Source organism: Leuciscus leuciscus (assembly GCF_965113295.1).
Source record: "Leuciscus leuciscus genome assembly, contig: SUPER_11_unloc_8, whole genome shotgun sequence".
Lineage (NCBI taxonomy): Eukaryota > Metazoa > Chordata > Actinopteri > Cypriniformes > Leuciscidae > Leuciscus > Leuciscus leuciscus.
This window is the reverse complement of record NW_028118539.1, coordinates 31,457-57,500: the sequence shown is the minus strand read 5'-3', so window position 1 is coordinate 57,500 and position 26,044 is coordinate 31,457. Positions and strand designations below refer to the sequence as shown.

The 26,044-nt window shown below is 37.1% G+C and overlaps 1 protein-coding gene and 1 long non-coding RNA gene across 2 annotated transcripts in view; one reads left to right on the top strand and one right to left on the bottom strand.

Annotated features, from left to right (window-relative positions):
- LOC309510281 (NACHT, LRR and PYD domains-containing protein 3-like) overlaps positions 1–25,840 on the bottom strand; it is a 359,584-nt gene extending 333,744 nt beyond the window's left edge. Inside the window, exons 1-7 of the mRNA XM_082191284.1 lie at positions 25,694–25,840; positions 24,103–24,193; positions 23,794–23,907; positions 22,667–22,774; positions 20,689–22,485; positions 18,911–19,084; positions 9,351–9,521 (exon numbers count right to left, since the gene is read on the bottom strand). Coding sequence (XP_082047410.1) covers positions 9,351–9,521; positions 18,911–19,084; positions 20,689–22,485; positions 22,667–22,774; positions 23,794–23,907; positions 24,103–24,193; positions 25,694–25,709 — 2,471 coding nt within the window. The 5' untranslated portion in view covers positions 25,710–25,840. The remainder of the gene's footprint in view (positions 1–9,350; positions 9,522–18,910; positions 19,085–20,688; positions 22,486–22,666; positions 22,775–23,793; positions 23,908–24,102; positions 24,194–25,693) is intronic.
- LOC309510286 lies at positions 9,544–11,307 on the top strand. The gene is made up of 2 exons (XR_014210292.1): positions 9,544–9,778; positions 10,816–11,307. It is a non-coding gene; the product is annotated as an uncharacterized lncRNA (long non-coding RNA).
- Positions 25,841–26,044: the final 204 nt, after the last annotated feature.

Here is a 26,044-nt window from a genome sequence, read left to right as displayed (position 1 = left end):
AATTGCAAGAAAAAGTCAGAATTGCGAGTTTGTACCTTGCAATTCTGAGGGGAAAAACAGTCAGAATTGTGAGATAAAAAGTCACAATTATCTTTTAAATTGTTTTATTTCGTGGCGGAAATAATCTTCCATAAATTAGAGGCAACCAGTGGCGAATTAGTCTTCCAGGTTTTGATGTCATCCCTGTAGCTCTATTCACAGTCAGCTTTCCTTTCGCATGAAACCCCCCAAATGCCAGCAAACCAATGAGAATGCTATGGAAGCTTATGGGTAGCAATATTCAATTTGAAATGTAATATGTAAAATGGTAATGCATTTCTGTATTTAAATTTATATTTTCTATTACATTTGTGCAACTTTTGGTGCAAAATGAAAATTCAATTATATAATTTACATTTGCCATTTCATACACTAGTTTTAATATGTAAATTGAACATTTTAACGCTTTATAAGTTGCAAAATTAAAATTAAAATGTATTACAGAAATGATTAGATGTGTTTAACATGTTCAAACAAATAATGAATCCGGCCAATCGTGGAACAGCTGTGTCGTCATCAGAGCTCGTGCAGCCGCTCTTGAGAAGCTGCGCTGGCTGAGTTCTCCGGCTACTCTCGAATCGCTCTCGCGGCACTTTGATGGCATATGTCACAGTCACATGGCGTCGGCACTTTATCAAGTCGAACAAGCCTTGTGTGAAGTTGGCCCCGCCCCCTCCCACCCTGTCAATCACTGCGTGAAGTTGGCCCCGCCCCCTCCCACCCTGTCATCACTGGGTGAAGTTGGCCCCGCCCCCTCCCACCCTGTCAATCACTGTGTGAAGTTGGCCCCGCCCCCTCCCTCCCTGTCAATCACTGTGTGAAGTTGGCCCCGCCCCCTCCCACCCTGTCAATCACTGTGTGAAGTTGGCCCCTCCCCCTGCCCCTCCCCCTCCCACCCTGTCAATCACTGTGTGAAGTTGGCCCCCCCTGTGACGTCATCGTCTATAAGTCCTCTTGGGAAGTCGTGTTTACGGCAGTGCGTTCAAGTCACTTTCGTCAGAATAAGATGGCGGTGTACTTCCTCTTAATTAATTACATATAAATACAGCAAGGTTCTTAAACTAGTTCTAGAAAATGAAGAACAAAGAAATGTGCATCAGGTGTACTTTGTTTTTTTATATTTTTATTAATTTATGAAGCCACTGCAAACTTAAAATATGTTAAAATATGTATTCAATTTACATATTAAAACATATTACATATTTGAATTTTGCTTCATTCATTGCGGGACATTTAATGAAAATGCAAATCGCAAGTGTCTTAACTGTGGGTGTAAATGCAATTAAGAAAAATAACATTTGAATGATCATTTTGCTACATTATTTGTTTGAACATGTTTAACATATCTAATCATTTCTGTAATACATTTTAATTTTACTTTTGCAACTTATAAAGCGGTAAAATGTTCAATTTACATATTAAAACTAGTGTATGAAATGGCAAATGTAAATAATATAATATAATTTTAATTTTAATTTTGCACTAAATGTTGCACAAATGTAATGGAAAACGTAAATTTAAATACAGAAATGCATTACCATTTTACATATTGCATTATCATTTTGCATATTACATTTCAAATTGAATATTGCTACCCATATGCTTCCATAGAACGCGAAACAATGATAATGCATAATAACGCCAGCGTTGTGGATACACTTACCCAAAACCCTCCATAACTTTTCAATTAATTTCACATTTATTTGTATAGCGCTTTTCACAATACATATTGTTTCAAAGCAGCTTTACAGAAAATTAATTTTATTTTATTTATAACTGGCACTGGAAAAAAAAGTCGAATGGCAAATAAATAAATGACGGACAGTAACATATGTACAGTATTACCATAATTTTATTATGTAAGCTTTATTTTACACCTCAAACGACAAGGGAATTTATAGTCATATTTATAGTGTTAATATTAATTTGCGAGTCCACAAACTCATTCTCTTAAATGGCTTGGGTCTGCAGAGCATTCACAGCGTACAGTATACGGACTGAATGCCTCTGACCTGAAGCTTTTATATCAAGACCATTTTCATGTTTATCATTTATTTCTATTATTTGCGTTGCCTTATAACTTCATGCTTGCAGTTTAACACATAAGTGTTTATTACCACAACAGTAAATAAGTGTCTTTAGAAATGTTATAATATATTTGATTATTATAACTCACTTTTCTCCTCACTTAACAAATCTGTTCTTTATCGACTGCAATCTATTCCAAATTCTGCAGCTAGGTTACTCACTAGATCAAATAGGCGCACCCATATCACCCCGATACTTTGCTCCCTTCACTGGCTTCCTGTAATTTACAGGATACAATTCAAAATTGTAACCATAACCTATAGGGCTTTACATGGTCAGGCCCCTGCTTATCTTGCTGACATAATTCATCTTCATACCCCTCTCCGGTCTCTCAGGTCTAATAATCTGCTATCTACGCTACGCACTCGTTTAAAGACAGGTGGGGATAGAGCCTTCGCCGCTATGGCACCCAGACTATGGAATGCTTTGCCAACCAGTTTTAGGTTTGCTGAGAATGTGGACAGTTTTAGGGGACAAGTGAAGACTCATTTGTTCAGGTTAGCTTTCGGGTAATCTCTGTCCTTTTATATATTGAAAATTGAATCTGTTTTATTTTATTTTATTTTATTTTGTTCTTTATTATGTTTTATTGTCTATTGTAAAGCGCTTTGTGACCTAGTCTGTGAAAGGCGCTGTATAAATACATTTTACTTACTCATAATATATTTTATAATGAAAAAGACTAATAAAATTGTCTCTTCATATTAAATGGATAACAATATATGTCTGGACACTTGAAAAATGTGTAATAATGGGGTCTATAAAACTTAAACATTTAATGATTTATAAGCATTTCACATATTTCTACACTAATTATACAAAACTATTCTGCCAGTGCACCATACTGTACAAATGAACTAGATCAATGTTCATTCTTGTCTGAAACTTTGGAGGAGACAAATATGAGACCACCAGGGTCTTTAGTTTAGGGAAAAACTCTGAGCACAGTGTGTGATGTTGTTGAGATCACTTCTAAACTTCAAAAGAGACAAATGTGAGCGATCCCGAGTTTCTACAGAGAGAAATCTGAGCACAGTGTGTGATGTTGCTGAGATTTCTTCTAAACTTTGGAGGAGACAACTATGAGATCTCCAGTATGAAGGGCCGTATAGGAAACAATTATTGAAAAGCCTCAACACTAGTGAAACAAAAAACATTGATCAACCTTGGTGAAATTCATTCATACGCATTACTGAAATAAGAAGAGATTTCGGTAGTTGATGATGGCTAATTTCCCTTGAAAAGGAAGTTGTGTGTCCGCACTTCTGTTTAATTTGGCGCGTCTCACAAACTCTTTTAAGCAATGTCTGTTAGTTGTAACTGTTACACAAAAAAAATACACTTCAGTATAGATTAACGTTATCCGTTTTATTTCTCCACAGACACACTTCAACACCCCTCGTGTTCCAAAACAAAACAACGCCCCTTCCGGGGACTTCATAATAAAAGTCCCCTTTTTAGTTTCGGTAAACGGTCATGTGAAATATTAAACAATATTCAGCATAAAGATATAATGTGCATGAACACATTTTTAACTTAAACTCCCACTCTTAAAAAAAAAAAAAAAAAAAATTAATTATAATAAATAACTTTCAATTTAACATACTAACAGGCCATACTGAACAACAACATCCTTGAACAAAAATACAACCTAGTATATTTCAACAAGCTCTCGACTATAACTCAAAGACAGACTTTTATTTGTTTTAATTCAGTTTCCATTGTCCTTCACTCAGTGCCTTGAGTAACTGACAAGTTGATGCCCCCTTTTTGGTAAGGCAGTCTGCAAGTTGTTCTTTTGTGTTGTACCACAGTACTCGCTCAACTCTCTGTGTTTGGACAAGTTCTTTGATACTACTTATCTCCAGGCGGAGTCTTTTCTCAGAGACTGACTTTGTGGACTTAATTGCATCAGCAAGCGAATGATTGTCAGTGACACAGATTATTGGTGGAGCATGTTCAGCATCACCAGTAGTTAGTTCTGAGAACAGTGTGGACAGAAAAATAGAATTGTCAATTCCATCAGACATTGCCAATGTTTCACCAGCAAGTGTGCTCCGCACAATCCTCTTGACTCTCTTTGATTGCCAAGAAAGAGGTGAGAATTTTCCATTTTCTCCCATTAAAAGAATCAGGTGCCCTCCTTGGGTGCCTCCATCTGAAAGATTTCCAAACGAAGCATCGCTGAACACGACCATCTTAAGAGCACTGTCTCTGCCCAAGTGTTGGAAGTTTAGAATTACCTTCTTGGACTTAAGTTTGCACACTATCCGGTTTGCTTCATGGATTGTCTGCACAGTTGCATTTTTTATGTTGGATGTCAAATTGCTAGCATCAAATATGACATCTGGCCTGCTCTGCCTTGCCACCCAGAGAATTTGGCCTATTTTGGACCTGAGCTGATCCTTTTCCTCCTCACAGAGAGGTGAGTCTTGTTCCACAGCTCGTGAAGGATCCATATGAATGTGTTGCATGTGTTGAATGTAGTTTTCCTGGTGTATTTGTACTTTTCTGTCAACAGTCACAAAATCTATTCCCACATAACAGAAATGATCATGTTCCTCACGTCCAACTTGGAAAACAGATCGTAGATGTGGTATTACGGTTGTGGAGAAACTTTGTGTGCCCCCCCATATGAAGTCATCCACATGACAGGCAAGCACCCCAGTTACAGTGCAGTCCTGATCTAGCCAATAAAAAACAGCTGGATCGACCTTGGACATTTTTCCTCCTGCTTTCAGCACTATGTCTTTTACTCTATTGTACCAGTACAATGAAGCGTCTGCCAGACCATATACACACTTTTTGAGCTTCCATAATGTTCCCTCACAGATAGCCTCAGGGGGAGGCCTGATGTAGATGTCACGTGACAGTTCTATTCCCTGCAGAAATGCAGATTTTATATCCATGGAATGAAGTGTCCACTGTTTTTGACAAATAACTGCCACCAGTAGTCGAAGAGACTCAGAAGCACATGTGGGAGAATCTTTTTGTAGCTCTAACACATTTAACTCCTCAAAACCTCTGGCCACCAATCGTGCTTTCGGTACTAGTCCAGTTAGTGTTTCCTTGAGAGTGCACACCCATCTGGTAGAGATGCACTTTTGTCCCTCATCCTGAACTTCCTCAAACACACTGTTATCTCTCCAACTCTTCATCTCTTCTTGTTTGGCTAGGTCAAAGGATAGATCTTTTGTTACCAATACATCCTCACTGACATTTGTGGCACTAACATCAGTAACAGCGGGTTCCATTTGAAGACAGTCTAAACATGATACGTCAACTGAATCTTTACTGCCTGCAACATTAGTTGGTTCAATGAGCAGAAGGTTGTACCAGTTTTTGTATTTGCCAGTAGCTTTGCCTGCACGCCCTAGTACTTTTGCTGTATGCAAAGCCCCACTGTCTCTGTCTCTGTATTTTAGAACTTGCCCTGTTTTTAAACGGATATCAGTTCCCTGCTCTGTATCACTTTGTGTCACTATGTCGTCACTAGTGTGTTGTGCTGCTACATTCTGCCCCATAGTGGATGCCCCTGTATCCTCAGTTTGCACTGAACTCTGCTGTATTTCAGTTACAGTTTCTGTTCCCTCCGTGTTGTTGACAGCAGCTCCTGTCATCTCCTGTCTTTGCATATTGTTTGTGTCAATTTCAGCATCATCCCTAATGACATGTTGATCTCCGCTGTCTTTGTTTACTTTTCTTAGTCTGAGGTAGTGTACCCTAATGCAGGTTCCTCCATGTCTGACAAACACCACTGCACCATCCTGGCCAATGACAACTCCTGGTCCTTTCCACTCTTGACAGTCAACTCTCTTGTAGTACACTTTGTCACCCATTTCATATTTCTCATCTGTCTGACGTAGTTGTTTACGTAGTGCTCTCCGTATTCTTTCGGAACATTCTGCTTCTGTGAACGCCTTTCTTGATGCATGTAAAGCAGAGATGTGTTTTGCCACCCACTCACTTTTCGTGGTGCCCTCTAAAGCTGGGGGCTTGTCGGTTAACACAGAGGGCAGGTTGGGATTCTGTCCAAACACCAACTGATGAGGACTGTAGCCATGGACATTTTGCATGGTGTTCTTTGCCATAAGAGCCCAGTCCAATGCAGTGTCCCAGTCACAGCCGTTACTTGACTTCACTTTCATTATGATCTCTGTAAGTGTTTGGTTGTGTCGCTCTGTAAGTCCATTGCTCCACGGGCTGTATGCTGCTGTTGTCTTTATTTCTATATTGAAGTTTTCTGCCATGTCTCTAACCTCATCATTATTAAATTCTCCCCCATTGTCGCTAAACAGTTTCTGAGGTGGACCATGGACACTTATCCAGACATGGACAAAGTGTTTCACTATTTCAGAGGACTTCTTAGTGGTCAGTATGCTGCCTGCACTAAACCTTGTGAACTGGTCAATAATGTGGAGATACCACACACCTGGTTCAAGTTCATGTAGATCTACTGCAACAGTTTCATTGTACTGAGATGCCAGTGGTAGGCCAACAGCAGGCTTTGGTTTGGTCTTACTATATCTTTGACACGTTTCACATTCACTCACAATTTTTTCCAGAATGACACTACATTCTGCATCTTTACTTCCTGAGCTAGTAAGAAGTCTCTGCAGTCTGTCAGCAGAAGCATGACCAAATTGTCTGTGAAGCTTCATCAGGATTTTGTGTTTTTCTGCTGAGCTCATTTTGTCTGAAATTGTCAGTATTTCCTCGTCACACTGACTTTGTACATCCGCATTCTTTTGTTCTGTAAGAGTGACATCTTCAACAGCTACCAAGACACAGTCATCACTTTGAATGTTTTTCTTTTCATTGTCCATAATGTTTACACAGTAATGGCCAGAGCTTGTAAAGTCAAGTTTTACAGGTTGACTGAACATCACCGCACTGTCATTTTCCATATCTAGCACTGTCCCTGCTTTTTTCATGGATGCCTTGCTCAAGAGTAGTGGAATGTTCGCTGGCACGACTTCAGTTTCAATATGACACCTAGTTTGTCCAATCTTTGCAGGAATTTTCAACTTTCTGTTGGAATAGACCACTTTTCCATCACCAAACTTAAAGGGTCTGTGACTGTGAGTTTCTGTCTTCCTCAGGTCTTTTATCTCGTTTTGGCTTAGTTCAGTGATGTAGCTATTTATCCATTCCTGTCCACACACAGTCCGTGTGCATGCAGTGTCTATTATTGCTGAGCCGAAACACTCTGTCATAAATATTTCTGCTTCAGTGGGCGACTCTTTTGTATACAGAGTAATGTTGCACTCCTCTATATCATCTGTTCTACAATCTTCAGTTAGTTTGACTTGCTCACCTCTGTGTGGACAGTCTTTGGCCCAGTGGAATGTGCTTTGACAAACAGCACATTTTGATCTGCGTCCATACCTGTCCAGAGGGTTAGTGCCAGGCAGTGGTGTCTTTTGCTGAACATTTTGCGACCATGGCTTGCTCCTTTGTCGCCTTTGTTCTGTTACATATGCTGTTTCCTGATTAATCCCCACTGTAGAAGCAGACTTTCCTCCGAAAATCCTCTTCAGTGCTGACTTCATTGACGCAAAATCCAAATCTGTACATGCTGTCAGCGCTAACTGTCGATCTTTCACTTCTAAGCACGCAGTGTCCAGCAGTTTGAATGCTAATACTGCATCGGGAAGCTCCATCTTATATTTACGCATCCGCGAGTACCGCTGTTCAAAATCAATTATATAGTCTGTCATGGAAACACTGCTATCTTTCATAATCCGGTCAAAGCTCGAGTACGCCTCGTAAACTTGGTCCTTTTCTTCTTTGAGAAACAAGTCATCGAGTTTCGTAAGTAAAGTGTTCATGCCAGTGTCATTATTCAGATCGTCTACCGGTATTTCCATCGCCGTTTCTCTCGCTCTTCCCGACAGCGCCAAAGCCACAGCAAGCGCCTGTTTTTTCTTTTCGAGTTCTGTAACTCTGGTCCAAATCGCGACTTCATTCTTCCAACTTTCATATGGTTTTCCTTCATCAAAGGTTGGCGGTACTCTATAGTTGCTAACCATCCTCTGCTACCAATGTTACACAAAAAAAATACACTTCAGTATAGATTAACGTTATCCGTTATATTTCTCCACAGACACACTTCAACACCCCTCGTGTTCCAAAACAAAACAACGCCCCTTCCGGGGACTTCATAATAAAAGTCCCCTTTTTAGTTTCGGTAAACGGTCATGTGAAATATTAAACAATATTCAGCATAAAGATATAATGTGCATGAACACATTTTTAACTTAACAGTAACGAGTTGTATGGGAAGCCAAACACACCAACAGTGGGACGAAACGGAGCGGTGTTACAGAGCTCATGCCGTGCTGACATCATCGGTGCGGCTCAATGGACCGAGCTGTGTGACCGACTCGAAATCGCAGGGAGGACGTGTTTGCTAGCGAAACCGAATGGACAGAGCAAACTAATCTCACCAGTGCGGCGCTGACCATGTTACTTTATTCATTACTGCTCCGCAGTAGTTCAGGTGTTTTCCCTGCATATAAGATAATGAAGATCAGCATGAAGTTATTACATTTCTTTTGCTTATTATCTTTCATATTAGTACATTAGTAGTGTTTGAAAAGCTACTTTGAAGAATTGTATTTTTGTAGCCACGGAAAGAGCCGTTCAAAGCAGAAACTTCAACGATTAAGGACTGTGCAGTGCCGGGGGAACTATAGGATCAGGGTTGGGAAACACTATTATTACACAGAAACATCATTAGGGAAAACACTGTTGAGTAAACGTGGGGGAAAAGAGTTGTCATTGTAGTCAGAGTGAAACAGACTAAAATTATTGAACATAATGAATATACTGAAATACTGAAAAAATTTAAAGGATATATTTTAAAAAGAATGTAAAAATGAACACTAATAACACTGAATTATTATACAGGAACATCATTGGGGAAAACACTGTTGAATAACATGGGGGAACAGGAATGTCACTGTAGTCAGAGTGAAACAGACTAAAATTATTGAATATAAAGAAATATTGATCAAATTTAAAGGATTTTTTTTTTAAATGAACACTGGTACCAGATCATGAGATTAGACATTTGTGTACACCTGTGATTTCTGTGCTGAGATTTAGTGTTTACAGAACATTTTACAAGCTAATTTTAGTCCTAAAATTTACATCAAATGATTCGTCTTACTGAGGACAAAGACAATCAGAGACAAAGACAATCAGAGAGACAATCTTACCACAGTTTCTCCAGTTTACAGTGAGGATCCTCCAGTACAGCAGAGAGCAGATGAAATGAATCTCCTAGTTTATTCTCAGACAGATACAGTTCTCTCAGGTGTGAGGGGTTTGATCTCAGAGCTGAAGCCAGAGCAGAACAACCTTCATCTGTGACTCCACAATCCCTCAACCTGTAGAGAATAATGACACACTCTTCACTCTCTCAGTTCAGATCAACACGTACAAGCCACAATTCTACACAGACTATAAAATATGTCTAAATTTCAATTGGAGATTTATCAGTCATAAAAAAATAATAAAGAAAAACAAAAAGCTTTCAACACATGTTCTTCATAAATCCAACCGTTCTAAATGAGCTCAAACACAACTACACCTCTTCTCTGTGACAGACTCATCGTGAAGATGAAAGCACACAAGAGTATGGTAGGTTAACTTAGGGTGACCATATTTTAGTTTTCAGAAAACAGGACGGGGGTGTGGTTGATGGGCGGGGCATGATTTTTGGGGAGGCGTGGTTAAGGGATGGGGGCGTGGTTTGGGGGAGAATGCATCAAAAAATACAAATGCATTCACAACCTTGCAACTATGTTATATTTTAATACATAAAGTAATACATCCTTTCCATTCAATGTTTGGCACGCAACAATAGAATACTATATATATATAAAAAAAGTTTAGCTTTTAACACCTTTTACATGACACTATTTCTTTTCATGGCCATAGCAGGTTAAAAATCTACTACTAAAATAAATTTAAAAAAATCTACTATACTATTTCAGTAAAAAAACAATTTCAATCCTCCTGATGTTCTCTTAGCCTATACTTTCTTTATGTGCGCTTTTAGGTCGCTAGCACCTTTATTTGACACTGACACGTACGTGCCAGCTTTGCAGTTCATGCATTCTGCTTTATACGGATCCCGACCGAAACGAAAACACTGGAATTTTCTCTGTAAATCATCTGTGAATTTACATTTGGGCTTTTTCTTTATTTTATTTTTTTACGCTGTTAGCTACTTACATCTTACCTCGCACTTGACCGTAAACTGAAAGCGTAAAGCGTCACGTTGCTAAAATTCTGTGAACGTAAAGTCCGCCTACTTTGATTTGATTGGTCATTTCAAATATTCTGACATGGACAAGCAGTGACAGACCAATGACAATGAGGCTGCGATGAACAGACACACACACACACACACACACACACACGCCTCTATTCTGACGTGCTCTCTGCTTGCCGCTGCGGATTGAAGAACGCGCTGATTATAACAAGACGGGACGAAGCCGGTTTCATTTGTTTTGTGTGCTAAGGCAAGCTTGTATTTAAAGAACACTATTAATGGCCCAATGAAAAATTATGAAAACCAGGACATTTTCATCACTTTTTAAAAAACAGACAGGACGGCCAGGACAGGACGTGAAAACAGGACATGTCCTGGGAAAACAGGACGCTTGGTCACCCTAGGTTAACTACTGACTATAAGTAACTTTGCAACTACATGCCAACTTATTCTAACCCTAACCCTACTAGTCTACTAATAAATCTATTAACACTCCAATGGGAGTTAGTAGACATGTGCAACTGTACTGATAGTCAACAGAATGTGTTCAAGGGACCATTAAAATAAAGTGAAACCAATATGGTCTAACCTAAACTGATAATTATGACAACACTGTTGCTGACAGTGAACATAACATGAGGTTTTACTGGATATGCAGTGATTGTTTCTGTCTTCCTAATGCTACCTTCTGCCTCTCTGTTTTGCTCTTGCACACAATCTACTTCATGCCTTCTGTCCTCTGATTGATAGTTTATAAAAAAAAAAAATAATAAAAAAAAAAAAAATCAAATAAAGTATTTTTTGCTGAGAAATGATTTATTAATAATTCATGATTATTATAAATTAATGTAAGAAACATTTACTGGACTGAAGCAACTGGGTTTATTGATATTCATTCACCATTTGTTAATGTTAAAAATGTAATTCTTCTGACATTTTTTCATGCTAATATAAACGTCAAATATGACGCAACAGGCTTTTGGGGAACATTTTCCATCTCTTAATTATCATTGATTTGCACTGAATTGCATATGAGCCATAAAAGCGATGTATAAATATGATACTCAAAAAAACACAAAAAAAAAAACACACATACATGCATATACAAGTTTGTATCGGTTTTTTGTTGAGTATCATATCACACACACACACACACACACACACACACACACACACACACACACACACACACACACACACACACACGAACAGCTTTTATGGATCATATATGCAATTTTTAACATAAAAAATTAAATGTATTAATAATCAAACCCCAGTTGCTTCAGTCTAGTAAATGTTTCTTACATTTACTTTATAAAAATAATTAAAGATTTTCTGAGCAAAGGGACCTTACTTGAAAAAAAAAAAAAAAATAAAAAAAAAAAAATAAATAAAAAAAAAAAAAAAATATATATATATATATATATATATATATATATATATATATATATATATATATATATATATATATATAAAAATATATATATAAAAAAAAAATATATATATATATATATATATATATATATATATATATATATATATATATAAACAATTAATCAGAGGACAGAAGGTATGAAGAAGATTGTGTACACGATTAGGGCTGTAACGATTCCTCGATTAAAGTCGAGTACTCGATTTAAAAAAATCCTCGATTGCAATTTACCCGTGTCGAGTAACCGGCAAAATACCGGAAGTGGCACATTCCACAGACGAGAGTCCATGAACCGCATTATTACACAGTTTTCTAAGGCTACGCGATATTTAACTGTTTACATCATGATATCGTGAAATCACAAAGGATAAGATTAAGTTAAATAAATATATGCACTGTTTTTTTTCTCCCACAGAGAAGCATGACGGTTTAATTATTTACATGCGTGCAGATTGTGTTAAAAGTACCTCAGCTCTGTTCACAGTAAACGCTGCTCCACACGTTTACTCAGTCTCTGCATGTTCTGTTTGTTTAAGTTTCCAATAATGTGCATTTGGGAACGCAAAACCCCGGACGCGTGTTTCATAGTAACTGTCATCATCATTTATATGCGTGGAGCGTCTCGGGTTTCTCAAACTCCATCTTTGCGTGCTGTGAGTTTGTGTGGCTTAACGTTCATCTGCACGCAGTCTGCGCCGTTTCACAAGATTAGTAACGCAGCTCATTTATAAATCTTCGCCAACACAGGAGAATACATAAGTATGTTTCTGAATATATTCAGAAATATATTCGCAATCGCATATATTCTCATGTGCGAATTGTTGTTCATCGCGATTACAAAATAAAAGTTTAACCCTTGCACTGCTTGCATGTTTTGACGTGCACATGTTCTTTTCAAGAAATGACGGCAGCTGTTGCATTTCTATCGTACAGAAGTGACCAAATATGAAAGATTAAGTTGACATTTGAATTAAATGTTATGTTTATTAGTTATCATATATTTTACATGGTGTATTTTAACAGCGTTGTTCAATAAAACCCATATGATTACTTTTTTCATACTTTATTTGAACCAATAATTATTGCTTATTATTTGGGTAACACTACAATAAGGCTCATTAGTTAACATTAATGTATTAATCAACATGAACTAACAATGAACAATAGCTAACATTTGTTCATACAAATACAGCTGTTCATTGTTTGTTCATGTTAGTTCACTACATTAATGTTAACAAATACAACCTTTAATTTTAATAATGTATTAGTAAATGTTGAAATTAACATGAACTAAGATTAATAAATGCTGTAGAAATAAATATTGTTCATTCTTAGTAACTAATGAACCATATTGTAAAGTGTTACCTATTTGTCTTTAAGTAATTTTAAAGGCTGTTGTTCACTTGGATCTATTTTTATTACCACAATTCTTTATCCGATTACTCGATTAATCGATGGAATAATCCGTAGAATACTCGATTACTAAAATAATCGATAGCTACAGCCCTATACACGATGTTTCTCAGCAAAGTGATGGTCATATTGATAATTTATAGGCCCTAGAAATTTGCATTTTAAATTTGATACAGTAGGCTAATATATTCATAAATAGGCATTTACTTATTGTTCAACCGAATTTTACAAAGAATGTTTAGTTAAAGTTATGAGAGAATAAATGTTTTAAAATTCGTATTAAAATGTTGTAACACGCATTGCCAAACAAGCATTCTTTTTTTCCAATTAATTTAAATTCCCAAAGGGGAAACGTATCCTGGGAGATACAAACATTTACAGGCAGATTATGGAAAATGGACAAATTAAATCCATAAAATTTCAACATAAACATAATAAGCTAACACTTAACAACAACTCTTCAAACATGCAAGTCTCCTCAAATATTGTAAATATGTGAAATGTATCACTGAAGGCGAGTAGATTTCCCACTACAGGTCATGTTGTTTTTAAATGCTGCCAATGAGCTAAACAGAGAATGTATGAATGAAGTCACCAGATCTAAATATTCACAACAAACACCCTTTCAACATGAAAACTGAGAAATGAAACCAACACTTTCCCTGCTTATCTCAGGATACATCGCCCCTTTTAGGGTTAATTTTAAATTAAGAGAATAATTGAAGAGTACAGATGCAAAAGCCTCTAAGTGCCATCTGAAATTTTCTTCTAGAATGATCATTTTTATCAAGCTCGTATATTTAAGTTCAGTAATTTCACTTAAATGGCAATGAAAATTACCTATTAATTGTCATTTAAGTGAAATTACTGAACTTAAATATACAAGCTTAATAAAAATGATCATTCTAGAAGAAAATTTCAGATGGCACTTAGAGGCTTTTGCATCTGAACTCTTCAATTATATGAATATACTATATGAATTATAAATAATTACAATTCATTCAATATAAACATAAAATTATTTCACTCTAAACTGCTTTAATTTGGAGTGAGAGATACAGGGGGAGTGGCTTTATTGCATCAGATACATGTCACTTTACTCACAGCTGATTGGTCCAGTTTTGGTTTGCGATCTCTAACACAGAATACATTCATTTTATTCAAGGTCATCCTGCAGCGCAAGTTACCATGGTGATCGAACCCGCTAAAAACCAATCCACCTTCTTGAGCCCGAAAAAACAGTTTGCTCAAAATAATCTCAAATTTACAAGGGGAGCAACTGAAACTGGCTTCATGCAACAGGACACAGAAACAGTGGGAAACACTGCTGTAACAAACACCACTCACTGTCATTCTGAAGTGCTCCTGAAGAGCTTAATGAGCTGGTTTAGTGTGTTGGATCTGAACTCTGCTGATAGGTAGATCTCCAGGAACAGTTTTGGGCGCTCCAGATTTAGATTAACGAGATAGACACATGAATCACGTTTCCTGCTTCTGTGCATCAAAATCATACATAATACTGAACTATTCATTCGGGCACGTACATTCTTTCATTCTTTCTCCACAAGAACACAAGTCTGTTCTTAGATCTGAGAAACCACCCAGGAGAACCCCATCACTGCACATTTTGGATGTCTCTCTTGTCTGACAAACCCACCTGAGATCTTGGAGTCTTTACTAACGAGCTGATGAGTTGAGTCAGCTGTGTTTGATTAGAGAGACATCTAAACTGTGCAGTGCTGGTGAAACTCCAGGATCAGGGTTGAAAACCACTGAATTATTATACAGGAACATCATTAGGGAAAACACTGTTGAATAACATGGGGGAACAGGAATGTCATTGTAGTCAGAGTGAAACAGACTAAAATTATTGAATATAATGAAATATTGATCAAATTTAAAGGATTTTTTTTTATATGTAAAAATGAACACTAATACCAGATCATGAGATTAGACATTTGTGTACACCTGTGATTTCTGTGCTGAGATTCAGTGTTTACAGAACATTTTACAAGCTAATTTTAGTCCTAAAATTCTTACTGAGGACAAAGACATGTGTGACAATCAGAGAGACAATCTTACCTCAGTGTGTCCAGTTTACAGTGAGGATCCTCCAGTACAGCAGAGAGCAGATGAAATGAATCTCCTAGTTTATTCTCAGACAGATTCAGTTCTCTCAGGTGTGAGGGGTTTGATCTCAGAACTGAAGCCAGAGCAGAACAACCTTCATCTGTGACTCCACAATCACACAACCTGTAGAGAACAATGACACACTCTTCACTCTCTCAGTTCAGATCAACACGTACAAGTCACAATTCTACACAGACTATTAAATATGTCTAAATTTTCATTGGAGATTTATCACAGTCATAAAAAACCATGGCATTAATACAAACTACACAATAGTAAGAGCTGAATTGTTGCTTCATTTATCCAATTTGGAAAAAGTGCTAATATTTGGAATTCCACCATGGAAAAAGTGATGAACATATATGCCACATTGATAGGTCACAGCCTACCCATGACAAGATTTCACCGCACGTTACTGGTGTACCCTCACTTTTTCTTGTGTACCGGCACTTCTCACATGTTGCTGGTACCAGAGACGTCACTAGGCCCTTTTTCTACTCAGCCACATGATTTACAAAACCTGCTTCTGTGATTCAAAATGATACATAATATTGAACTATTCATTCAGTCATGGTGATGACTAGATGTGTGCACTGATATATCAGTGGTCAGGTATGTTTTTTTTTTATTACCGGAAAAAGTTAAACAGTGGGGGAGGTGTGAAAATAAGCATATAGGCCTACATATGACAAACATTGCCCCAATAAATATTATTTAGCTCGCACTGACATTTTCTTCCAGGAAACTTCCAGCTTTCCGTTTTTCACTGTTATACGGTAGGGGGCGCTATTACGCATCTTCTGAAAGAGTTACCGAATCTCCTGATCAAAAAACAGGCGAAGATGAAGCAGAAACATGCAATATCATATGTGACCCGTGCTGGCAAAATGAGTCAGAATGTGTACAGGCAAAACAAGTGAAAAATGGTCGCATTTGAGGTTTTCACAAAAATGAGTTCATTAAGCCCTCATCTAGTGATCCCAATGGTCAAAATAGCAATTAAACATTTAAAAGTATCTTTATTTGTATGTTTTCCTTTGTCCATGAAAAATTCAGTTTTCTCTGCTCGCTTCTCGACGACTGTGCTTTCCCTCAGCACAAGTTTGGTGTTGTTTTAAAACATAGCATTCCAACTTTGCGAATATTCATAGCAAATTCTCGACGGCATGAGTCTGAGCCAATTAGTGGTGGGGGGAAAAATCGATTCTGTTCAGTATCGCGATATTTTGCGCAGGCAATTATATCGATACAGTAGCGCAAAGTATTGCAATATTTAATTATTAAATTATCTGTTTTACTTTTGGGTTATAGGTCTGTGACGGTGGCGGGTGGCAGTTTTTTACCACTGCAATGGTAATGGACCAACTTCCTGCGGTGGTTGGGGGGTTGTTTTGAAAATTAAAATATTTTTTTTAGTGTTTATTCGAGCAAAAAAGTGTTAATTTGAGCAATTCCGTCAAAGATGCAACACAAAGCCTGTAAAGCATTGAAATAAATATCAGTAAATATTGGAAACTTAAATAATATAAAGTTAAATCTATAAAAAAAAAATCGTTTAATAGCCTACTTCCACACAAAGACGCGTAATTCCACATGAAGCCTACAGTTCTGCGCTTTGAGAGGGATGTGGGACACAAGGAGGAAAGAGTCAGAGACTTCATGTTTTCTAGGCTACTTGTTGTATAAGGTATGAAAAGCGAATTTAATCTTCCACAAGGGCAAGACATTTAAGCTATGTTTGAAATTGCGCTGCCAGAGAGAGCGAGACTAAAAATCACCCGCGCGTGTGAAACGCGCTTTACAAATAAACTTGACGCGCCTTGCATGTCTAATAACAAGCAAAAACTGTGTTAAAATGAATCTGACGTGCAAGTAAAAATGTAGGCTATCTGTCCTACAACGTTTTTCTACTTTACCACAGTAAAGAATCTGAATATAATAGGCCTAATTAAAAGCGAACCAAGGAAGAAACGTTTATAATCCCCTTAGAAAATCGAGACGTGACTGAAGATTTGAGGGAAAAAAACAAGAGATTACATGCAGGGATGAGTCACGATTTTTGAATATTCGATTAGTTTATTTAATTATAGAATTATAGACTATCGAATAGGTTGTGTAATAATTCTCTAAAATAAAATATCCATGTTTTTGGTGCTAATGCGGTGGCGACGCGTTCATACAATTACGTTCTGTAATAAGGTCCTGTGTCCTGAATGTTCAAGGACAAAGTTTTTGCACTTCCCTCCTAAGTTGCACTTCAGTAAATGTGTAGAAGATGTTCACAGATTTAATGTGACATTTGAAGTGAGTTGAGCAGTCTTATTGTCCTCATTTTTTGTAATGCCTTTGAATAATATGGGGGACATGAATCGCAATATATCGCAGAATCGAAACGCAATACTTGCTGTATCGCAATATGTTAAGAATCGCAATAATATTGAATCATGGCGCAAATATCACAATACTATCGGATTGTCAAATTTTTGCCAATTCCCACCTCTAGAACCAATGAAATGTGATTTTCAAACTCATACTGATTTAAACAAAATGATTTTACCCACACTGACTGACACATCCGAAGCGTGCCTCAAAGACGCCTCAGACAGCGCGTGATCCCGATATACACTTATACCTACACAGAATTACAGTGTTTCAAAATATCTGTCTTGGCGAGTATTCAAGCAAACATAATCTGCTATGTCTTAAGTGAACGTTTGGTAACTGTTGGGGAAAAACATCTGATGTGTAACATTATATTAGACCCATGCAGTACAGTAGGTCTGAATATATAGTCTTTTTCATTAATGTTAATCAAACAATTGTGGTACCATGGGGGAAAAATTTAAAATTTGGTGTTATTACCCGAGATTTTAAGGTATGGTTGGTAGATGATTTTGTTTTGGAACCTTCAGAAAACTTTTAACTCGATTTTTCTCAAAATTGACTTTGACTATTAAAGTCAAACAGGTGTAGCTCAGTCATGAACATTTGCTCATTGCGACTCATTTTGCCAGAACGGGTCACTTATGTAAGCAGACGCATATGTAAAATCAAAACTGCCTAATGTTACTTGATGAAATGTCGACGCAGGACGAGGTATAGGACTGTGAAGCTTTGGGGGTGTTGTTGGACTTGAACTTCTGAATCCGATCCAGACGTAGTCTGAATATCTAATATCTAAAAATTCTTAAATCAAGATACATAAGCAATTTTTCAGTATACAAGACTTAACATTTTAAGTTATTTTGCTAAATTTATCTTCAATTAAGAATACAAAAAAGAAAAGAAGACAAAAATACTGAGAAAGAAATTTATTTTCTGCAGTGTAGCCCTAAAATTTACATCAAAGCATTTAGTCCAGGGTTCCTCAAATCCGGTTTTGAAGTGCCGCTGTCCTGCAGAGTTTAGTAAGGTAAGTAACTCAGTAAGGCAGCGGCCCTCCAGTGCCAGATTTGTGGAACCCTGATTTAGTCTTACAGAAGACAATAACATGTCTGACTATGATATACCGTAGATAATCTTACCAGAGTTTCTCCAGTTTACAGTCAGGATCCTCCAGTACAACAGAGAGAAGCTTCACACCCGGATCTCGCAGTTTTCTATTATTCAGATCCAGTTCTCTCAGTTGTGAGGGGTTTGATATCAGAACTGAAGTCAGAGCAGCAGAATCTTTCTCTGTGACTCCACAATCACTCAAACTGTAGAGAGATGAAAATCATACTTGGTAAACACTATGAACTGAAAACAAAAAGCAATAGAAAATTGAGAAAAAATAGACAATTTGTAGATGGAGTAAAGAAAACACTGCACTTGGTCACCAATGGATGGCATTGTCTCAAAATTACTCAGGAACCTTGAGGTAATGGTGTCACAGATTACAATTGGAGAGAGTTAAGTGTGAATAAAAGACAAATGGGACATGGTGTGGACTCAGGATAACAAACTCTCAGTGTGCAAAAGAACAAGATTCTGAACAGACACGACATATACAACATAAAATCAAGCCAACTAACTCCACGCTTTGCTCTAAATGTAAGACCGCTTTCTTGGGCTAGAACTCTTGGCCTCCCTTGCAGGTGAATAACCAATAAACATGCTATATGAATATTAAATTTTTTGTCCGTTGTTGCCAGGAAAACTACTTTATAAAACTGGATCAGTGATAAATCACTCTCTTTGTCTAGCATATAATTAAGAAAAATTATTCCCATGACAAGAATTTTACAACCATCAACTGATATCTCAACCATGATAGCCTTTTTTTTTTAAATAACATTTGTGCTTTATTATGTCATATTATACATGCTTTATTATATATATTATGATGTCATATTTATAGATTTTGACCTTTGCCTTTTTAGTCCAGTCTTTGGCTCTATCCAGTTGATGTTGTTTACCTCTATTATAAGAGTTGGGCTTTGTTTGTCTGTTTAAAATGTAATACTTAAAATGTAGAATGTAATACTTAGAAGTTTTTGAAGCATCGAAAATACTTTTTGTGCGCAAAAAAAACACAAAAAACCCGACTTTATTCCACTATTCATTTCCTTCTCTCTGGGCCTCGAGTTAGTTCACGTAGTGTAACAGCGTAGCGCTTCTGTGTTATACGTCACACTCTAAGCTCACTATTGGCCGACGCTGGTCATGTGTGTGGTCAAACTTCTAACTAACCCACTGATGTCAAATGGACTACTTTGATGATGTTTTTATTACCTTTCTGGACATGGACAGTATACCGTACATACATTTTCAATGGAGGGACAGAAAGCTCTCGGACTAAATCTAAAATATCTTAAACTGTTCCGAAGATGAACGGAGGTCTTACGGGCTTGGAACGACATGCGGGTGAGTCATTAATTACATAATTTTCATTTTTGGGTGAACTAACCCTTTAATGAAAACCTCAACTAAGTAGTCAAGTTTCATTGTCAAATTTGCAACAATAAAGAATTAACTTTTAACGTGGATCAAATCCATATAAATGGTTTAAGTACTAATTCATTTGTAACATTAAACTTGTTTATTTTAAATAAATCCTCATGTTGAAGACATTGGCTGTCAGGTGCTTTAACACAAGTTTGAGTCAGCTTGTATTGTTTCCCAATCACATCTCCCCGTCATTATTCCCGTCAATAAAATAGATAAATTCAAATTTTAAAAAATCAGAAAAACAATAAAAACAAGTATGCTGCCATTTTGCTCCTATTACTGATACAATAAATGTTCGTATGTTTCTTAGATTTATGATCTTTTGATTTTCTTTTGTTTTAACAGTAAAGTGATAGTTTTCACTGATACTTACTGAACTTTAATCACGGGCAGCAGCTTCTGAAGAACCTTCAGTTTTTCAGCTTTATTGTTTTCTCCAACAAATGTATTAATATCAAACTCATCCAGCCTCTTCTCTGATGTCAACAACACAAAAACTACAGCTGACCACTGAGATGAAGAGAGTCTGGCTTCACTTATTGTTCCAGATTTCAGATACTGTTGTATTTCCTCCACTAGTGACTGGTCACCCAGTTCATTCAGACAGTGGAACAGATTGATGGATTTCTCTGGAGAGTCAATGGTCCTGATCTTCTCCTTGATGTACTCAACTGTTTTCTCATTGCTGTCAGAACTCCTTCTTCTCAGTGTCATTAGTCCCTGAAGGAGAATCTGATGAGACTCCACTGACAAACCCAGAAGGAAGCGCAGGAAAAGGTCCAGATGACCATTTTTACTCTGTAAAGCCTCATTCATGGCTCTCTCATGGAGCTCAGAAAATGAAACATGTTCTGATAAATTGAGTTTAAACCAGTCCTTAAACATAGACAACAAACCTGGTTTAGAGACTGGGTCAAATACATTCCTGTTGTTGTTTGTGAAGCAGAGGTGCACATATAAAGCTGCTAGATGTTCCTGAACACTCAGATGAACAAAGCAGAAGACTTTCGCCTGATACAGGCCTGACTCCTCTCTGAAGATCAGAGTGCACAATCCTGAGTACACTGATGCTTCTGTCACATCAATGCCACACTCTCTCAGGTCTTTCTCATAGAAGATCACATTGCCTTTCAAAAGCTGCTGAAAAGCCACTTTCCCCAGTTTGAGGATCATGTCTTCATCTGTCAGGTTCTTCTCATTGTCCTTCTCATGTTTTATGTTGGACTGAAGGATCAGGAAGTGTGTGTACATTTGAGTGAGAGTCTTGGGAATCTCTCCACTCTCTGCTTCACTCAACATCTTCTCTAGAACAGTGGCTGAGATCCAGCAGAACACTGGGATGTGGCACATGATGTAGAGGCTCCTTGATGACTTCAGGTGTGAGATGACTGTATTGGCCAGACTCTGATCACTGATTCTCTTCCTGAAGTATTCCTCCTTCTGTGGCTCATTGAAGCCTCGTACCTCTGTCACTCGATGGACACACTCAGAGGGGACGAGATCGGCTGCTGCTGGTCTAGAGGTGATCCAGATCAGAGCAGAGGGAAGCAGATTCCCCGCAATGAGGTTCGTCAGCAGTACGTCCACTGATTTCTTTTTGTTTACATCTCGTAGAGTCTCATTCCTTTGAAAATGTAAGGGAAGACGACACTCATCCAGACCATCAAAGATGAACAACACTTTATATTTGTCACTGGATATTTCCATTTCTTTTGTTTCAGGGAAAAACACTTGAAGAAGATCTGAAAGACTGAATGTTTTGCCCTTCATCAAATTGATCTCTCTGAAAGGTAGTGGAAATATGAGCTGGACGTCCTGATTCACTTTGCCTTCAGCCCAGTCTAGGATGAACTTCTGCACAGAGACTGTTTTTCCAATGCCAGCGACTCCCTTTGTCAGCACAGTTGTGATGGGTTTGTTTTGTCCAGGTAAAGGTTTAAAGATGTCATTGCATTTGATGGGTTTGTCCTCTGTTGCTGCTCTCCTGGATTGTGTCTCAATCTGTCTCACCTCATGTTCATTACAGATCTCTCCACTGTCCCCCTCTGTGATGTAGAGCTCTGTGTAGATCTCATTCAGGAGTGTTGGGTTTCCCTGCTTTGCTGTTCCCTCATTCAGACGCTTAAACTTCTTCATCAGATTTGATCTAAATGTGTTGAGGACTTCATGGCTGCAAAATTCAAATTCCATGTTACATGTATTACATAAGTTAAATATAGAGATAAATATATAGAGTAAAATGTCTTATTTATTCTCTGTATCATGACCAAGAACATATCATAATATTTAGGAAATGTGTTAATTATTAATGTGTTTTAATTTTGATCTCAATCTAAAATTCCACACTTAACCTGACACCAGCATCCCTGCTTTCATTAAAGTCCTGTAGTTGATTCATAGATTGGTCATTCTTCTTACAGACGGGTTTTGTTGCTGCTGATCTTTGTGGTGGGATTGACCTTAAACATCATGAAGAGAATCAAGAATCAGACACTGTGATATTGGTGGATTTATTTTACATCACCTGAATAATTCTAACAGTTAATAAGTAAATGCACATTAATAAATCAACTCCTAAAGGGCACAACTGTAATAATACTAAAAACAAAAACTATAAGTTTGACAGTATGTTGTATTAAATATTGTACATATTAAATTAAAATAATGCATTGTTTATTGATTGCTTATAATTTAACTTCATGCCAGTTGTCAGAGATATTTTAATGGTGAGAATAAAAGTACCGGTAGCAAAATATAAAAAGAGAAATAAACAAAAAACTACAATTACAAAAGTTTTTTAACTAAATCAGCCTCACTATTCTTTTCATAAGAATCAACAGAGTCCTAAAATAGTTAAAACCATCGCATTTCCTTAAAATATGCTTTAAAGATAGTGGACTCTGTCATAAGAGGCATAAAGGAGGATCTTCAACTGATAACAAAACCTTGTGCCTATTTGGCAATATGTGCAGATGATATGGTCCCAGTGATTATCTGAGTAGAAACAATGTTTTCTACCAACAACATGATTCATTTCATTAAGTTTAATTGTATTACATTGAAGTTTAATTGTATTACATTGATACCATTTGTTGGTAATTTTTGGAGGACTCATTTTGGAGGAGGTTATGATGGGTTTGAGGTCAGAATATATAGGGCATTATTTGAGCTCTGAATATAAGGCCTCCACAGCAGCACTGCTGCACATTACCTGGAGTTCCACAACGCCCAGGTACCAACAAAAATAACTACAGTCCATTTAAAATGTACACAAAAGCTGGGTGTTTAAAATAATATAAGCATCTCATTCAATAAAATGCTATTTATCTGATTCCAAGCCATGAAATTGGAACACTCATAGATATGTCTCTCTTGCATCAGGTGAAGACAATGTCTATTATGAATATCATAAATACAAAATACAAAACACCATAATATTAAAATGTTAATCATGTCTTTAAGAAATGTTGTAGCCTACCTGAGATCAGCCTGTGTATTGTCATTCTTAAAATCTATTAGATGACCCATAGACCCGTCACTCCTCGAAGACACACAGCTGGGCGCTGGTTCTGATCTCTCCTGCTGAACTGAACTATAACAGAACAGATTTAATTAGTTTTTGATGATAATCATCATATGTAAGATCTTCATACTGTTTGGATGAAAAGCACTTGAGGAGGGTTTAGACATTGTTTTCAAGAAATTCATTTAAAAACAGACATCTCTTTTATTATGGGTCTATAAAGGGTTATTTAATGTATTTATTTAATGTATTAATTTAAAGTACCTGCAAACTGGAGAAAAATCTTCAACTCTGGATGTTTGTCTGTCATCCATGATAAAACTGAACAGTTGAAACAGTCTGATCTCCACTGACACTGGGTGTAAATGACGAACAAACACAAAACTAAAGTAATTAAACTTAATTAAACATCTTTATCATTGATCTGATCATGAGAGTTGGAGGTAAATAGATAATGACATCGATGCGTTCACTCAAAAAAGTAATTTGAAAAATCATCACATAGCCTAACTTACAGCACGATACACAAAAGAAACCCCGTTCCTTTACTACAGGATGAAAAATGTCAAACACGCCCTTTCAGAAAAAAAGTATTAATGTGGACGTCACCTGTAAAGGGCCTCAAGACATAAAAAGTCCCCTTGATCCAAATTTAGTCTAACGTTAGATATCCAACCGATTCACAAACTCCTCCATCTTTTCCATCAAGTAGCTAGTACACACATTCCTGTCTACGGTTTTATATAAGTTTCTGTGAAATACTTAATAATATTTTGTATCGGAACTTAGGAATCGACTGTCTGATTACATGGCGAAACATCAGCTTCCCTTTCAAGGGAACTCGAGCTGCGTTGAGACACGGTGGGAACGCCCTGCGTGATTGCGTCGTGAAGCACGTGTATAACCAGTCCAATGGAAAGACGAGACGTAATAGGCAGGTGAGATGGTGCTCGATGCAGAGCCAAATGGGAGGAGCTAGAGCTCGAGCTCCCCCTTTTCTGGAGCTCCAGCTCCACCTTGCTAAATTTAGTGAGCGGGGATTCGCTGCAGCGTCAAATGGGAGGAGCTAGAGTTCTAGCTTACCCTTGCTGGATCTAGTGCGAGTTCAACCGTGATGGAGGAAGGACAAGTTTGTTTTGATGCTGGCATACATCATATTGTATTTTTCTCTAATATTTGTCGTGATTATGATTAAATATGTATCGTTTCTGTGACAAACGCGTAAACACCTAATAAGAACATTGCTCACACTGTGTCTGTGTGTGTGTGTGTGTGTGTGTGTGTGTGTGTGTGTGTGTGTGTGTGTGTGTGTGTGTTTGTTTCTGAAAACGGTTGAAACATATCTATGTAGCCTATTATTTTATCTTTAAAGCGTCTGCTATGATTATGTAAATTACTAGACTTAAAAGGCAATGTGAAAGCTTAGATAGTGCACCCCTATTTATTTTTTTATAATTTACGTGTGTGTTATTTGTGAATTAATCTAAATCATCTGATTAATTTATGAAATAAAAAAATAATAAGACTAGGTACCTTATCTGCCCTTTTTGTAGAAGTAAAAGCATACTCCAACAGGCCAGTTGTAATTATTATTATTTTTAATTATATGTAGTTATTTATAAGTTATTAATTATATGTAGTTATTTTTAAATTAATTAAACTAAAGAAATAAGAAATTAAAATTTCTCAAATAAAAATGTATATTTACTGTACCAAACACCACTTTCAATACACAATAGTCACCATACTTTATTAAACAACACTTTATTGGAGGACAAAGCATAAAGTTGATAAAGTAGCATAAAGAAAAATGAGATTCAAGATAAATAAAAATGTGTCTTCAAAAATACGTTACCATCATATGAATCCATTCACAGCTGCTGAAGCCACAAAACGAGTGCCAGAGAATCATATTCAGTCACCTACAGAAAACAGATTTGATATTGTGTTGGAAAATAATGATTCATTATCACAGCTAAACTGGTTTCTTGCTCTTCCCTGTACGTCTCTATCATGTTCGTGTTTTTCTTCCTCGTCTAAACAGTTTGTTCAGTTGAAGAACAGAAGATGTGATCACTGATGTGGTGTAGCTTTTTCTCAACCAGAGGAAGAAGTCTCAACATCCCATTGTCAGGCGTTCTCCAGTGCTGGTCTGAAAGTAAAACAAAAAACACAAACCATTCAAATGAAGTTGTTTAATGGACAG